Raw genomic sequence first — 17,114 nt, 5'->3', positions numbered from 1 at the left:
ACGGAAGGAGTTGCAGAGATTAACTGTGGAGCAGAGACTGAAGGTAGGGCAAGCCAGCCTAAATATAGTTATCTCCTGATAGGCTCTGACAGTACCTGACTAATACAGATGTAGAGGCTCACAGATATCTATTGATCTGAGTACAGGGTCCCCAGTGAAGGAGTTAGAGAAAGGACTCAAGGAGCTGAAGGGTTTGCAGCCCTTTAGGACGAACAACTATGAACTAACTAGTACCCTCAGAGCTCCCAGAATCTGTTTTTAAGCTCTGCGGACAGATGGGCCCAGATAGAGGCCAGAGATACCCCAAAACACTATGAAGCCTGGCTGAAGAGAGGTAGCAGTACTGGGCTGGAAGTTCTAGCAGAGGAGAGAGACAGGTCTGTGGTGGCTGAGCCTTAGGAGTTGCTTTTAGTGGGAAGAAAGAAACAAAACAAAGCAAAACAAAACTCTTTTGCCCTAATATAGATGGTAATAAGCCAGGCTGCTGACTGAGGGATGGAAGATTGAAGCTGAGAGCCGGCTGCCCACTCTCTCTGGATGGGCCATCCAGTGAGAGTTGTCCTTCCTCTAGGACATGCGTGTTTGCTCTTGGAGCATCTTTATTCCCTCCTCCATTTAAATGACCTTTGTCTCATGGCTACCTCCTGAGTTACCCCTCTTCTGGGACATACGTGTTTGTCTTTGGAGTGTCTTCACCCTCTCCTCCTTTGAACCGACCTTTGTCTCATGGCTAGCTCTTGCACTAATGAGTATGTAGTGGGTACAGACAGAGAGCAACCTACCAAGAGGCACTTGCCTTGGCCCCATGACTGGTCTGTAAGATAGAATGCTAAATACCTTGTCAGTGCCTGCTGCCCGCTTTGAGTTCAGTGCCTATCTTCTTTATGTCAAGAAACTTGGCTTAGTGGGCAAGATGGTGGTGGGGATTGCCTGTAGGTATCTCAAAGCAAGCTCTTTATGCTGGCTGTTTAAGTCTCCAAGGAAAGAGCATGCAGATGGGCCCAAGGCCTTCTGGGAAGCAGAGACTCTAGTTGATCTCCACATCCCTTAGAGACTGGGTCACAGTACCTCAAGTTTGTAAGCTTGCACCACATATATGGGTATATCTCTGGAGACTGATAGGCCACATGTTAGTATTTATATCTGCCCCTGGCAGAGAAAAGGCTTCTGCAGGCACTGTCATACCTTTAGGATATTAAATAACATGACAGATAGAAAGGGCATGACTAGAGTGCATGTACCTGCATACTGCAATTGGCCTTCAGCTGGAGTTAAAGGAGAAGGCCACTAACCAGTTATAACTTAAGGTCTCAGATCTGACCTTACATGCCCTTGTCGATGTACCAGTTTGATGTGAGGATGTCTCAGCCATGGCTTCTATATGTGAAGTGCACCCAGAGCTCTGATTTAGGGTGTGTTATACAAAGGAGACTTGGGATTCTATCTTTCTGGTTCAGGGTGACTCTGGGTTTTGTGTGCTGATAGAGAGTATAGGTGGAACTTCTTGGTAGGGATGCCTGTACCACTTCTCTAATCTTACTCAGATTCTGCTTACTGGTTACTGGAACCAGCTTGGGTGAGTGTTGAGCCATGGGTATTGGATATATATATATATATATACACACACACACATATATATAGGAGGTGCTGCCAGCCTCTGATGTCTGGTTTTGGTCAGCTCCTCAATAATTGATAGGTTTTATATGTTTCTTCTTAATTAAACCCACAGCTCTAGTGTTACAGAATCATGCTGCCAGCAACTGGCTTTTCTCAGGTTCCTCCTGGGGATCCAAATATAGGTCCTCAAGTGTGAAGAACACTGACTTGAACCATTGAGCTATCTCCCCTGTCCTGTTCTATGTGTTCTTGAATAGACTCATTTGTCCATGGGCTAAAACCAAACCCACATCCTGAAGCACCTTAATGTTCTCTGAAGAATGCATCACCATATAATCCTGTCTTCTTCAAGGGACATCACAGTTTCATGGTCTCAGAGACACTAGACACTTCATCTCTATGCCTGGGTACATGTTCCCACAAGAAAATCACTAGCAGATACACAAAGAAAACATGTAGCTCTATCCTGAGAAGAAATTCATTTACAGTTTGAGACCTAAGACAATAGGGCAGAACATCCCTTCATCTTGGCTGGGACCACCATTGGCACTTAGCTACTGCTTCTTGCTGCACTTGGCTATAGACAGTTCCAAAGGTGTCATAGCATTGACTCTGTGCTTGCAAATGAATGTTAGCTACTGACTGAACTATGCATATGGGATCTAAGAGTCACGAGAATGGACTGTAGAATGTGTCTAGGACCTGTGGGCTAGTATGGCTTAGCTGTTACTTACAAAATCCTCCCAGGATTTCTGATTTTCCTTGGTAAACTTTGTATACACATAGTAAACAATCACCAGCAATATGGACTCTTGAACTGGACAAACTTTAAAGATCCACTCAAGACACTCCATTCTTGAACATGCTGAGACAGAGGAGAAGAGAGGGCAGAGGCTGCTCGCCTTGCCTTTTGTCCTCAGTGCTCTAAAGCTGCTCCTAGATTATAGGTGTAGGAATGGGGGCCCAAAGACAGAGGAAGAAAGAGAGTACCTTGGTTGTTGGTGAGCAAGTTGACCCAGTGTTGGAGGTCCTGGGACATTGGCCATGGGACATGGGATGTGGGTGGGGCCTAATGAGCTCTGCTTCTGTGGTCTCAGAACAGTGGGCTAAGTCACTGATACAGGACTGGCATACAGTGACATCCCACCTCTCTAACCAGCAGGAATGACCCAGGATGTTGTTACCACTGCTGGTCTCTCTGACCAGCAGGAGTGCTGGGGACTCCAGGGTGTAGTTACCGTTGCTGGCTCGCTGCTTGATAGTCAACATCTGCTCTCCAGACAGCTTTGCTTTCTTCATTGCTGATGTGGCTCTTGGACATCCTGACAAGCTGTTGATAAGAAATGGCTGTTAGTCACAGGCTTTATGAGAGCCCAAGCCCTGAAGTGACAGGTGAGGTATCTCAGAGTGTTTATCAGTTCAACTGGTAGGTTGAGAAATACAGATCCGTGGTACTGTGTGCCAGCACATCCATACAAGAGAAGCATGCTCATGGGCTCATCATGGGTGTATACTTAGTGTGGCCTCTGGAATGAGGTCTCCGGAGCAGGTATATGAGACAAGGAAACACATGCTCCTCATGGTGTAACTCACAGAGCTATTGTAGCTTTCCTGGAGTGATTATATTCCTTAAAAGCTTGCTTCTTGTGAATAGCATTAAACTTATACAACAACTAGGTACAACCCGATTTCTAACACAATGAAACAAAGTAGGGTAAGAATGTTCCTGCCAGCCTTAGTCTGCATGACTCCCTTCACCTAATCCTCCCACCAACTGTTTGGAATGGAAGCAGGTATAAAGGCAACTACAATAATGTCACCGATATTTCTGAAAGCAGACCTGTTACTCAGCCAGGTTTTCAGGTGGCCCCAGATGAAATGTAATGTACTCCTGCATCATCATCATTGCTAGCTTTGGAATTGTCTAGAAGTCACACTTCTGGTCGTGTCTTTGAGGTTATTCCCCAAGTTTTTTTACTGAGAAGGGAAAAGCCATTCCAAATGTGGGTAATACAATTCTATATACCAGGATTCTAGACTAATTAAAAAGGGTTTTAAAAGGAGGAAACAAGCTGAATGCTAGCATTCCCCTTTCTTTGCACCCCCAACTTACCCAAGTGTGAGCAAGTTCTCACCTCCACAGCCTTGACCCCCCCACCCTGGAGTAAAACCTTCCCACGTGGGCATGGGTACATTGGCACATGCCTATGATCCTAGCTCTTGGGAGGCAGATGCAGAAGAATTAGGAATTCAAGAAAAGTCTCAGTTACGAAAAGAGTTCAAGGCCAGCTGTGGCTATACGAGACCTCTTGGGAAACAAAACAAAGCATAATTCTCTCCCCGTGGAAATAAACCCAGACTAAGTCCACTGCCCCGAATTCTCCCTCTGGGGAGCCTGCCTGCAGCTACCAGGACACGTGAAGGCAGATGACTGCTTTTGGCATGTTTTGCACCTGAAAACCCACCTCCACACAGCCTTAGCTGTTGCTGCTGCTTCCCATGGAACAGACACAGTCCTATTCCCATAGCCCCTTTGTATGCTTTGATAAAGGCAACACGAAGTGATCTGAACAAGCAAGTGTACCACTGTGTACTTGTGCAAACATGATATGGTGAGGCTATTGTCATGGGATGCCACAACTGCTTTATGGTCAGATTTTCTTTGTACAATTAGAAGGACCTCACTCTGAAATAACAGAAGTCTCCCACAGCCAGCCTCTGTAGTAGTTTCCTGCTTGCATTTATATAATCAGCATCATTTCTTTATATAATCATACCGAGCTCAGACATGACCAGATTTGCTGGGGTAGGGTGCTGTTTACAGCTTTGCCCACAACATACATGTAATGCTTGGGTTGTGCCAATGTAATATGCATAATATCCCAGGGACAAGGGTCCTCTGCCACAGTATGATCTGTAGGATGTCTGTTAGCTGTCGGCTAGGATCCATCAAGGGACATGTGTTGTACAGATCTGAGCTAGTTTACTTGTGAAAGGAGAGTTAAGGTCAGATTAGGATTGGGTCTAATGTTTATTGACTGTAGTAACTTCTGCACATTGCTGCAGTTGTCTGTGCTAGTTAGGTGCCTGAAATGAGAGCTTCTGGGCTGACATTTTCCAAAGAGAGTATACCTGGACCCATTCCCATTTCCAGGGCAAGTTGGGCATGATTGTGGGCATGGGGAGCTAGTTGAGCCCCCTGCATACATTCCCAGGACTGTGCTTCCCAGAACAGCACTTTGCTCCAGCCTCAGGCCTGGCCCAGCCCCACAGAGAATGCATCTCCCAAATTATGGCTATTACTCTTTTCCCAGGAATGGCCATTCTTGCAGCAGATTTTCAGAGGTCGGGAAGATGGACAGAGCTTCAGAATGTGGAGTACGGGGTTCCAGAGGCCTGCCTCCCCCGTTTCTTTGTACCCAGGCTGCTGCCTAAGGAAGAATCCTAAGCTACATGTTGTTTTTTATAGTCATCATCCCTGGGGCCCATGTGTCCATTCCAATTGCAGGGCCTTTTCTTGGGCTGAATTCAACAAACCACACATATCCTGTGCAATGGTCCTGGGACCCAAGATCATTTCTTCAGCTCAAGACCAGTGGTTCTTAAATATCCACAGTGTCTGCTTAAGGTCTGCACCCTGCTGTCTCCTCTTTGCATTTCAACATTTACCCATGATACTCTTAGGTCTTATATTTCGGCTCCAGCACTGTGTATTGACCACCCAACTTTTCTCACCTAATATCTATTAAATAGAAGCATGTGCTTCAGGAAGCCTCTGGCACAGTCTCCACTCAGCTCAGGTTTCTTCTCTCAACTGAAGAATACCTGTAGCTCAGGGATCACATCCCCAGACATCATACCTGTGCATCTCAGGCTCTTTCTGGACCAAGAGCACACCATACCAGGAACTTCAGGAGTGCTTTTGCAGACTTTGGTAAAATTGCATGTAGTCAGTGATGGGGAGAAATGATACCAGATGACACTTCCCCCCTCAAGATGCTGCTTTCATGGGACCTGATCTGGGTTCCACCCATGAGAATGTCTCCAGTTTCTTCTGTTTTCTCTACAGTGAGGATTATAACCTCCTCCTAGTGAGTTCCCAGGTCTGACCTATATTGCTTTACCACAACAGATATCAAGTGCTGCCCAGTGGCTCTGTCTATCAGAAGCTGGTTCACGGACGCCTGAAGAAGAGCTCCAGACTTCTTAACTCAAGGCACTGCTTCTTTCTTTGCAGTTCTCAGGAGAAAGCCAGATGCATTCTGGGCCACACAGCTTCAGTCTAGCCCTCAGGTATTCACTGCCCAGAATTCCAAAAATCTTCCTTCTTACATATGTAAGGGGAAATAAAAGGCAAATAAAAACTGCTATCTCACACTGAACTGAACAGAAGTCCTAGAAATATCAATTTTATGTTGCTTCTCTGTCTTTAGTGAATGAATCTACCTGACGGGAAGGGTAAATGACAGCATTACATAGGGAGGTGAGGCCTGGGTGGGAGTTTGGGAAACTGTATCAGGAAACAGCAGACCCAAAGAATGCTGCAGCCTGCTCAAATATCTCATTCAGTTCCTGCCATTCCAAACCCATGAGTGCATCTCCTTATGGGTCAAACTTGGAATTGAGCCCTGAGCTTCTTAGCTCAGACCTCTGGGTAGTGTCTGATTCCTTGCAGACATACTGCCACCTGCTGGTTACTAATGTAGTCTCCTCTTTGCCTGGTAGTTGGTCAGACTGACCCTAAGATACTGAGGGATACATACATCAGCTTCAGGGAAGGACCACATAGCCTGCCTCCCTGCCACAGAAGGTAAGCTCCAAGCAGAGGAGCTCAGTCTGTTGTGAAAGCTCTTTCTATTAAAGACAGGTGGCTTCTGAGCTTTGATTTGTAGTTTCAGTATTGAGCAATTCTGGGGGAACCCATAGTTAATGCCCATTTCCCCCATTCCTCCTTGACTGGTGTCCCAGACATCTGCCACCAGACATCATTTAAGGGGATACAGCAAGGATTTCAGTGGCTGCACAAGGAGGAGGGAAGTCTTTATCAGGACAGTAGTTTCTTGGAGAACCTTCAGCTGCATATAGACAGCTAAACTTCCAAGGGTGTATATGATGAAAGTGGGCAGGGCGTGATCAGGAGGAGTAAACATGTGATCTGGAAGAAAGCCTGGGGAATGATGCAACGAGTGTCTACTGGGGGGGTCTTCTCAGCAAACCCAGCTTCTCCTAGATTCAGACTTCTAGAGGCTTCCAGAGATGGGCGTCAGCATCCACTGTCTGTGTGAGACATTTCACTTCCAGGAGCTTGACCATTTTGTATGTTATGTATTTGGAATTTTCTGTGTGACCAACCACCCAGATGCAAGTTCTTGCTCTCTTAAGTGGCTTAGCCTTCTCAGTCTATGGCAACCTGCCAGCCTCCTCAGTCTCATAAACAAATACTCCTCCTAAAACTTGGGGACACCAAAGAGACTGGTGCTTACTTAAGAGGTCATTGGTGGAGTTACTGAGTAGCAATGACCACAGAAACACTATGGGAGTGTCTAGAACCTTGCTAGGAGTTGGGTACAGTCACACATGGAGCAGGCACATCTTCATCCAATTCAAGATCAGAGGTCCAGTTGTAAGAAAAAAGAAGCCCTTGTATGGTCGTTGAATTTCATATCCCCATTCTCTTCATTCAACAGTAGCAGACCGTGTAGTGGTTCTGAGTGCAGCAATGCTCTCCGGACAAAAGGAGGCCCTACAGAGAGCAGCAATAGTGGTTGACAGCCTCTCCAAGATGCTGTGCTAGAGCAGGTACCAAGCACCAGCTTGAGTCCTCTGTCCCCTGCAGTTGTCCACATGTTCCCTGTGTGACAGATGATTTTGGCAGGGTTCTTAGATGATCTATCTGGAGTCCAGACTGGGCTGACCACTGTCTCCCTAACTTGGGTTCTAACACCTTTGTCCAGACAGACATAGGAAATCTGGCAGCTATTTCTCTTTGAGTTTTTAGTTGCTGAGTAAGGGCAGGTATGGATGAGGCAGAACTTGGTAGCTTTGAGTTTGGGTATGGCCAGTGTTAGAGTGACAGATAGAGCCGCAGAGACAGGCAGAGGCCGATGGCTGGAAACTTAACGGCTAAAGGCACTGAACTTAAGGACAGTGCCCTGAAGCTTGTACTGCTGCCTCTATCATGGTGGGCACCTGCAAAGGGCTATGAAAGAAGCCTAGAGAACAGTGGCTGCTGGTATAGGGGAGCAGGTAGGGTCTGGGGAGACTGGGGTGGTTCAGTGGGTACAGGAGAGCATGCCACCCAGAGGCAGGAGAAGCACACTCCACTGTTTCTAATTTCCTGGGCTCTTTTTGAGTCCTCTCCCCTCCCCTCCTCTCCCCTCCCCTCCTCTCCCCTCCCCTCTTCCAGGAGTTTTGTTTGTGATAGTCAGTTCTATGTGTCAGTGTGGAAAGGCTGCACTTTCCAACTGTTTATTGTTTAATCTAACACTACATGTTGTTGTGAGGATATCTGGAGTGACCAATAGCCACCTCAGTTAATTTCAGCTGAGGTGGGGGACAAGTTTGCTGGCAGACTTCGAGAAAAGACAGGTTCTCAGGGAGGGAACTTAGCCTGAGGCCACAGACTCAGTAGCCTGGATGGATGTACCAAGCTTCCCACCACAGGTGGAGGAACCCCATTCTTTTCAGGGTCCCATCCACATCTCCTGTGCGAGCCATTTCTTAAACAAAGCGTGATTGGGAGCTTTCCTCACTTCCTGGCTTCTCAACAAAGTCTTCCCCTGCCGTGCTCAGGATCGCCACCTGGTGAACTTTTCTTGCTTTATTTCTTTGGTAATATTCTTTCTTTCATTTGCTCAGTGTTCTGTTCTTTTGGTCCCTCCTCCCCACCAGGAACTCTTTAGTAGTTTGTTACTAATGCTCTGGAACCATTCATTCTTCTGAAATATAGTTATGTCATTTTGTTATCTCTTTACGATTTATTCCTTCAATTTGGCATCTTAACTTTACACGTAATTCTTCCTTTGTATTTAGTTTTTAAAGATAAATCTAACCTCTGTCCCCTTGGGTTATAAATACAATATACTTTAATACCCTTTCCATCTCTCCTGCCTGATGACAGATGATAAGGTTGACAAGATTTCTTTTGTTTCTATGGTATTCTGCGTTTGGCGTGTTTTTTTTTTTTTTTTTTCCTATTCCCCTCTCCTCTCTGGGTTGGTCTGCTTCAGCTTCTGTCAAGAGCTGCAGCACTCTCCTTAACTGGCCATGGTTCTTGGCTCTGGTTACCTCTCATAGGTGCCAGTGACCATCAGCATTTCTTCCTGGCTGCTGGCTCTCATGGGGAGCCAGGCTCCTTTTCCAGAGAACTGGACTTGGCAGGCTGCAAGATTCATAGGAGTGGTCAGCTGGAATCTGAGGTTAAGAAGGAGGTAAGGCCTCTCCACTGTAACTCTCAGACCTGTTTTCTGTAGAGATCTGACTATTTGCCACATGCACAGCACTTGTTAACAAAGTTCTCTGCTCTTGCTTTGCCGGGGTGCAGAGGGTGGCCTAACCTTCAAGAGCCCACCTGCCCTTGTAGTTTCAGCTGGCCTTTATCTCAACACTCTCGGAGGCATGTGGGTGGGGGAGAATGTCAGCATGTGTTCTTGTTTTCCTTCTCCTTCCATTTCTTGCTTCCACATCCCCAGCTCAGCTGCTTAGCAGGAGGCTGAGCCTGAACTTGTCTCTCCTTTGCATGTGCCAGTGTCAGCGGGTGGGACTTGTTCTCTTTCTTTGTACTTAGGTTGTACTGCCCTGTGTTTTGCCAGTTCACTATGGGAATCGGTCATGTCAGTGGTATCATGAGATTCAGTGAGGACAACTGTATATCAGTCTTGGGACTTTCACCAGGATTCTCAATAGAGGTGATACATAAAACTTTCTGCTGGGCAATGTGTACCTGTAACATCATACACTACTGGTCCAAGAGCTTGTGTATCTCCTCTCTTGACTGACCAGAGCTGATCTCTTTTAAGGGAGTGTGACTCGTGTACTTAGTTGGGAATTACCTGTACACTTTGGCCTAAGTGTGGCCCTGAATGGGTCCAGAGGGTTCAGTGACCTCAGAGAGTCTCTTTATCCAAGGCAGGTGGTTGCTGACAACAGAGAGATGTTCAAAGTGCCAGAAGGACACAGCAACAAGACCCGGAGGCCCCAAGAGCAGCTCCAAGTGTTTGTATTTGCAGAACAAGAGCTTTGTTCTGGCCAAGTCTTCATCTGGGTCCTCCCAGGCTGCCCTAACCATGACTCTTGCAGACAGCATAGAAAATCTGGCAGCTAACCGCAAGAGCAGTTCCCTTCGTTAATCGCTTTCCGTGTGCAGCCTCAGATAAGGCTTAGTGTTTAGATTGCTAGATCTCCAAATAGAGAGACCTGATATTCCAAGTGGTGAGTTATTTGCAAATAGGGTCTCTAAGGATGAGATCATTAGTGTGGCCCTTAATACAACTTTACCTATATCAGACAACAATCCAAGAAGAGAAGGACTTATGGGGACAAAGCTTGGGGATGACAGAGCCCATAGGGGCTGGAAATGGCTGCCTTCAAAGTTTCTGATATTTCCACTCTAGCCATGGAGGGAAACTTCCCAGTGTACATTGGTCCACTGGGTGGTGGCCTTTGGAAATCAGTGCAGTCCCATCTGGTGACACATCTGGTTCCTTGCAAAGTGTTCCCATGCTCCCAGTTTCTTCTTCCTGTCTAAACATACAAGCTGCTTTTGCTCCAGTGGCATTGATACATGGGAAAAGCAGTTAAATGAGAGGTCCCCTGTTGCAGAGACTGCTCAGGTAGGAACATCAATGGTAGGCATCAGGTAATATGGTTCTGGTGGTTGTGGGAATCATGATGATTTTTGAAATGATGGTAGTTATGGTAGCAGCAATGATTGTTTTGGTGACAAACAGCACCACTACTACCACTGTGTTACAGCTACAACTGCTACAGCAATAAGTAGTACAACCACTGCCACTGTATCACAGCTACCATAATGGCTACTGCAATAACTATTACAACAACCACTGCTGCAACTGTCCCTACAGTCCCCACCATCACAAACACACAACTAGCATCTCCACAGCCCCTGACAACCAGAACCACAGCTCCCACAATGATAGTCACCATAGCAACTACAGCCCTATAATAAGCACAATACAGCAAAACCCATCATAACCACAACTTCTACATCTACCAAGACCATAGCCAGATTAATCTCTACACTGCAACCACCACCACAACCATGACCACTGCCACTGTAATGAGTGTCACAACCACGACTACAAGCAGCACAACACTACAAATGCCACATGATGAAAACCACTGCCACCATAAAGAGTACAACCCAAACCACTTCTACCCTAACCCTCTCTGCTGCAGATGGAACAACCCTTGGAAATGGTGGTGAAGACACCGGAAACCTGCTCTCCTGTTACCTTCTAGTCTGCTGTTAGGAGAGAGAGGTAAATGTCTCAGTGGGGGCCTGCTTTGCCACAGTTCTGGGAAAGCTAAACACTCTAGAAAGACTGCAGAGGACTTACTGCCTAGCCCAAGGCCAGGGAGAGCTGAGCAATTGCTCCAAAGAAAACACCAGTCTTACTTACACAAATACTTGGTTTTAGAGTGTGAATCTAAACTTTAAATTTGGAGACAGAGTTTCCCCGTGGAATTAGATTGAGGTGACAGTAAATAAGGACACTCACTTTCCAGACACTCATCCTTCAGTATTTGAGGAGATTGTTTTCAAAGCTCCAATAAGACTCGGACACTCACACATACTCAGTTTCCTTTTATGAAAGGCTGGAGTATTCATCTGTGACATCCCAACCTCCTTCCCACTTCTGTTTCTATGGCACTGAGAACTGAACCTTGGGCCTTGAGCAAGCATATGGCAAGCTTTCCACCATAGAGCTACGCCTTTCACTATAAATCTCCTCTAGATCACTTATATTATTCAGGACATGGCAGCTGTTTCAGAGAGAGTGTGAGAGGCTGCAGAGATGGCTCAGTAGTTAGGTGTTCGTTCTACTCTTGCAGACGACCTGAGTTCAGTCCTCGGCACCTACACTGTGATGCTCACAGCCACTTGGAACTCCAGTTCCAAAGAATCTGATGTCTGGACTCTATAGACATCTGCATTCATACATGCACACAACCCGCCCCTCCCAACACAGAGACATACACATAATAAAAAAATAAAAACAAATCCTAGAAAACAAAATAATGTAACTGCTGTGAAAACTGGTATTACACTGTGCTGCTTTGAGAAGAATGACTGGAAGAATGTACACACACTCAGAACAGAGGCGACCTGCAGTTAGTTGACTCCTGGGATGAAGAAGCTGTCTGTATTCATACATGGAAAGTAGGTTCCAGATGTTCTGAAGCCCACCTACCCCCTCCTCTATTTCTGCATCCTTCCCTTGCAGGGATAGGCTGCTGTGTGCATATCCCTAGCTGTTCCTGTTCCTGCCCAGATCTAGTGAAGCTTTCCCAGAGGGTGGAGGTTCTTGAGCCAGTTTAGACCTGACAGAGGTCCTTCTTCCTACCTTTGTTTCCACCCTCCCATTCTCTTGCACATATCAAGTGAAGCTAGCCTGGCTATACTATACTATATATCCCAGGTCTTCAGCTCTGTGCAGTGAGAGGAAACACAGTGTCCTGTCTTAAACACCTGAGCCCTTCCCTCATATATCCCTTCCTTGATGTGTGAATGTTCTATATAGCACCAAAAGATATTGATGATGTGAAGGAGATAGAAGTGACCCACCATATACCCAGACACTAGGAACTGGACTGGAACTGTGTGTTTAACTTGAAGTCTTTCCTCTCATTCTTCCTGAAAACAATTCAGAACATCTTATCCTCCCCACTCCCATGCCCACATCTTCTAGCTAGTGGTCCCCCTCCATGGCTGCTCCCACAGATGTTCACATTGCTCCCTGCTCCTCATTTTTGGCTTCCTGACCTCCACCAAGACTGTGTTTTACTTGATCCCTGGATCATGTCCTCAATCTCTCTCTCTCTCTCTCTCTCTCTCTCTCTCTCTCTCTCTCTCTCTCCACTATTCCTCTCTCACTCCATTTTCCTCACCCATCTCCTCTTCTCATAAGTGCCCCTCATCCTTTCCACTTTCTCCCCTCCCTTTGATCTGGACTACCTGTCCTACCTTGACCCTGTTAAGGACTGAACCTTTCCCAGTCTTGTTTTGACCCTCAGCCCTTCATAGAGTAATAGGAGTACCCATGCTGAAACTTGTCCAGTTTGAGAGTTTAACTATCATTTCATACTCTGCCTTGAGGCTCTCTCAGCCATGTGGCCTCTACAATGCTAGTCTCTTTTGGTGGCCCTGTCAGTCTCAATGCTGATGTGATCTTGGTATCTTGGCCCTCGACCTCAGCAGCCCATAGCCAGGTGATGTTTTCCATAGCTTTCCTGGGAACCATTCTTCTATGCTACTTCTGGCTCCTTATAAACCAAAGACCTAGGTGTGACCAGATATTGATCTCACTAAGGATCTCTCTCTCTTACCCTATTTCCAGATGTACAGTGGACATTTCTACTCTCAAGTGACAGGAAATCTCAAGACAACACATTTAAGATGAAGCCACCACAGCTTCCCTCCCTCATAGTCCCAGTTGGTGTGCCACAAAGTTCACATTTTTAAATAAGATTTAGTTTTATTTTTAATTATGTGTGTGTATGTGTGTGTGTGTGTGTGTCAGCACACCCATGCACGCATGTGTGCATGTTTGTGTGCTTTGTGTGCATGTTTGTGTGCTTTGTGTGTGCGCACACCTGCGTGGACTCTACAAGTCCAGAAGAAGGTATTGAGTCCCCTAGAGCTGGACTTCCCCTAGGCAGTGGTAAGTTACCCTATGTGGTTGCTGGGAACTGAACTCAGTTCTCTGCAACAGTAGTGTGCACTTCCAGTGGCTGATCCATTTCTCTGTCTCAGTTTGCATCACTTTGGTTGCTGATTTTTGTTTTTGAGACAGGGTCTCATATATCCTACGCTGGTTTTGAGTTTGATATACAGCTGAGGATAACCTTGGACGTCTGAACTTCTGATCCCCTCTCTCTTACCCCAGAGTGCTTGGATTAAAAGAGTGTAACACCACACCCAGTTTATGTAGTCAAAGAGGCACCAACTATATTCTCTATCCCCAGCCTCCCCATCTCACAAAGTCCACATCCATGAACCTACTCCATGGGGGCTATATCAGGATACAGACTCTTTAATGAGGCCATTAAGGCTAAATGAGGTGAGGTGGTGGGCCCTGACCTGATAAGATTAGTGTTATAAAAAGAGGACTAATATTTTCTTTCTACCCAGTGAAGACAATGCAATCCAGGAAATGGCTCTCACCAGCAGCCCCTAAGGCAATGGCTCAATTTCAATTTCAGGCTTCGACTCCATTGCATAGAGAATGGTTTTTGTCACTTAACGTTTTGTTACAATTGCCAGTATTCACCAATATGCCCAACTTTAAAACTTAGTTCCTTCAGGTATCCAATGCTCCGTGTCCTCCTGTCCCTGCTGTGGCTGGCCCATAGCCTCTTCCTCAGTATTCCCTCATTCCTCCCTCTGCCTCCCATCCCTTTGCTACTCCTCCCCTAGGCTTCATCTAAAGCCCCCAACATATTTTCTTCCTCCTACTGTGACCTCTTCCACCTTCTGCATGCATCCTGGCTTACGCATCCCCTGGGGATGAGACCTCTCTCTTTGGAGCCTGGGTTGCCCTGTGGCTGCATAACTCCTCTTAGTCTAATCTTCTCTTCTCTAGAGAGCACACCTTGAGACCCAGCTTTTCAGGCCACAACTGAATTCCTTTGACTCTTCTGTTGAAGCACCTCCACTCATGTCCCTGTGTGAAGTAAGTGGCTGATGCACCATAAGCTGTTCGGGAGCGGGGGCGGGGTGGGGGTGGGGGGAACTCTAGGCCGACATTTCCTGGTGGGACAGAGTTTTCAAATGCCTGAATTTTCCAGGGAGCTTCCACAGTCTCCATTCAGGCCCCTACTTTAAGCTGACCTGTGCTCTTCCTTTTCTCTGCATGTGTCCTACTCTATCTGCCCTGAGTCTGGTACCTTCATGGTGGCTCTGAGGTGACTCCTTGAGTCCATGTCTTACTGCTGTGCCCTGCATGGCACTTGGCCCTGGTGAGCTTTTGAATGCTTGTTTGATGGAGCTTACTTTATGTATAGATTGTATTGCACCATGGTTTGGCTGATTTTCCTGCTAGGGCTGGGCTCTAAAGTTTCCAGGGACAGTGAAAATAATTTTTCCGCCCCTATTATCTGCACTTCTTCCTCTATAAAGCCATGATTTTCTTCATCGATATTTGATAGCACTGCTGTTACAGTATTATCTCCTAACTTCCTTTTGGGGGTTTCCCCTTTGTCTCTGAGCATAGCCTTCATTTGTAGAAAGAACTGAGAGGCTCATGTTTGTAGCTTGGACAATGACCATCACAAATTCACAACCATTCAGAGGCCCCAGGAATCATGTGACCAGCAACCTAGACTGGTTCTCAGGACACAGATGGACCTCTTGGTCCTGTCAGTGGCATTTAGCTTTAGTAGTCAGATGTTCTGACTACAAATGGAGCCATGAGGATAAGCCCGCTGTGGAAAAGAGCTTTCACAGTGACAGTGAGCATATCACAGAGTACATGATAAGTACCATGCACAGTGTAGACAGCATGGCCATGGTGTGCTTCTTCTCCACACCACAGCTCCATCTCCATCAATAACAAGCTGAAAGAAGCACTGTGAGGAAGGGGCAAGAAGGTGCTGAGCCCCACGGAGTTCCCAAAGGACCTTGGAGGGGGAGATTCAGAAGAGGCGGTGAGCGGGAGAGTTGGTCCCACAGCAGACACTTGCTGCGTCCCCAGAGAGAAGTGAGTAGGCTGTTTCCCTGGATGCTTCTCATCTCCATGGTGCCTGAGCACCAGAGCTCCTCCTTCCCACTGGGGCCTTGAGAGCACTCTGTGAACAGCAGGCACTGTCTAGATTTTATTGTGTGAAGTGAACTGCAGCCTTAGAGAATGGAGTTAACCCTTCCCACCTACCCTTCAGACTTGCTACTAAAAGTAAAATGGATAGACCTAAGATGGAAGCTCCCCTTGGGGCAGGGCCGTACAGAATGTCCCACCTCTTCTTAGGCCTGTCTGAATCCTGGACAATCTGTAACCAAGGATGCTTAACTTCAGTCAAGGTATGAAATGTTGCCTTTGCCATGCTAGAAATGTTCTAGGACTCACATAAAGTCCTTTGAATATTTTTAAAATGAAGTTATGGGATAAGGAACTCTGTGGAGGGTATTTTGGCACTGTTCAAATTTCATAAACATACCACTGTTGGGGTTGGTCTGGTGTGCTGCTCTGTATTCAAATGCTAAATACTGACCCCCAAGATCTGGTTGCTATCTCAGGAGCACATTCTCATGTATACCAAACGATGTTGTATAAATTTTGCTTGCCAATCTTCTCTGACTGCTTAAATAAAAGTGGCTATAGAAAATTACTGGAAAAAACAGAGGTAGGTAGGGTTTTGGATACCAGGATGGGGGGCCCAGGTAAGGACCATAGAGGAGTGGGAGAAGGGGAGGAAAAGAAAGACATAGAGGAAGAGGCTGCCATGGGAGGAGATGGACCATGAGCAGGTGGCCAAGAGAGGTCCATCCTGAGGACAGTCTAGTGGAGTAAAATGGTAGCCCTCCACTCAAACAGCAAATAACTTGGAAAGGCTGGGAATTAGCCAGCCTAGTGTAAAGAAAACTTGATTAGCAATAATTGCCCAGTAATTGTGCTAAAGCTGATTAAATAAATCTATAGGACTCAGTCTCTATTATGGGGGGGGGGGCACTGGCCGGGTCATATTAAGAACTAATAAGTTAACTAAATATCTACAACAACATCCCACTGCTGGAGACTGGATCCTGCAGTGTTGCTGACATGCCCCCAGACACATATACACACACAGATGTTTGAAGAGAGAAGGAGATGTCCTCAGCCTTCATTGCAGTCTTTGAATCTAAGGGTGGCAGGTGGTAACTGGTGGGAGAGGCTAGCCTTGGAATCTAAGGGTGGCAGGTGGTAACTGGTGGGAGAGGCTAGCCTTGGAGGTGGGAGAGGCTAGCCTTGGAGAGGGAAGGCACCTGGGTACAACCAGGGTTATTGTCATGATATCTGCTGGCCACAGGCATGCTGTGAACAGATGGGTCTTAAGAAGCTGTTGGTAAAAACAAGGAGAACTAGCTGCCCAGGCCTGGTTGTAGGTGTAGGTGTATTTTACATGTATATATTATTGTTTAAGAGCAATTCTGAGAGAAAGCAAGAATCACTGGCCTTGGAGAACCAGAAGGTACTTAGGACATTGAGCTTTTCTACCTGTGCAGGCTATCTTTTTTTCTTTTTACTCTCTCTCTCTCTCTCTTTCTCTCTCTCTCTCTCTCT

At 46.4% G+C, this 17,114-nt stretch overlaps 1 protein-coding gene across 17 annotated transcripts in view; it reads right to left on the bottom strand.

Annotated features, from left to right (window-relative positions):
- Nucleotides 1-17,114, bottom strand: part of Myt1l (myelin transcription factor 1 like) — a 393,932-nt gene that overhangs the window by 11,411 nt on the left and 365,407 nt on the right. For all 17 annotated transcript variants that reach the window (XM_031355923.1, XM_031355921.1, XM_031355929.1 and 14 more), the window contains one exon: nt 2,856-2,947. In XM_031355923.1, the coding sequence (XP_031211783.1) occupies nt 2,856-2,947 (92 nt within the window). The remainder of the gene's footprint in view (nt 1-2,855; nt 2,948-17,114) is intronic.

This window comes from Mastomys coucha, unplaced genomic scaffold (assembly GCF_008632895.1).
Source record: "Mastomys coucha isolate ucsf_1 unplaced genomic scaffold, UCSF_Mcou_1 pScaffold6, whole genome shotgun sequence".
In the NCBI taxonomy this organism is placed as follows: Eukaryota; Metazoa; Chordata; class Mammalia; order Rodentia; family Muridae; genus Mastomys; species Mastomys coucha.
Note: the sequence above shows the minus strand (reverse complement) of the source record. Positions and strands in the feature narration are given on the sequence as shown.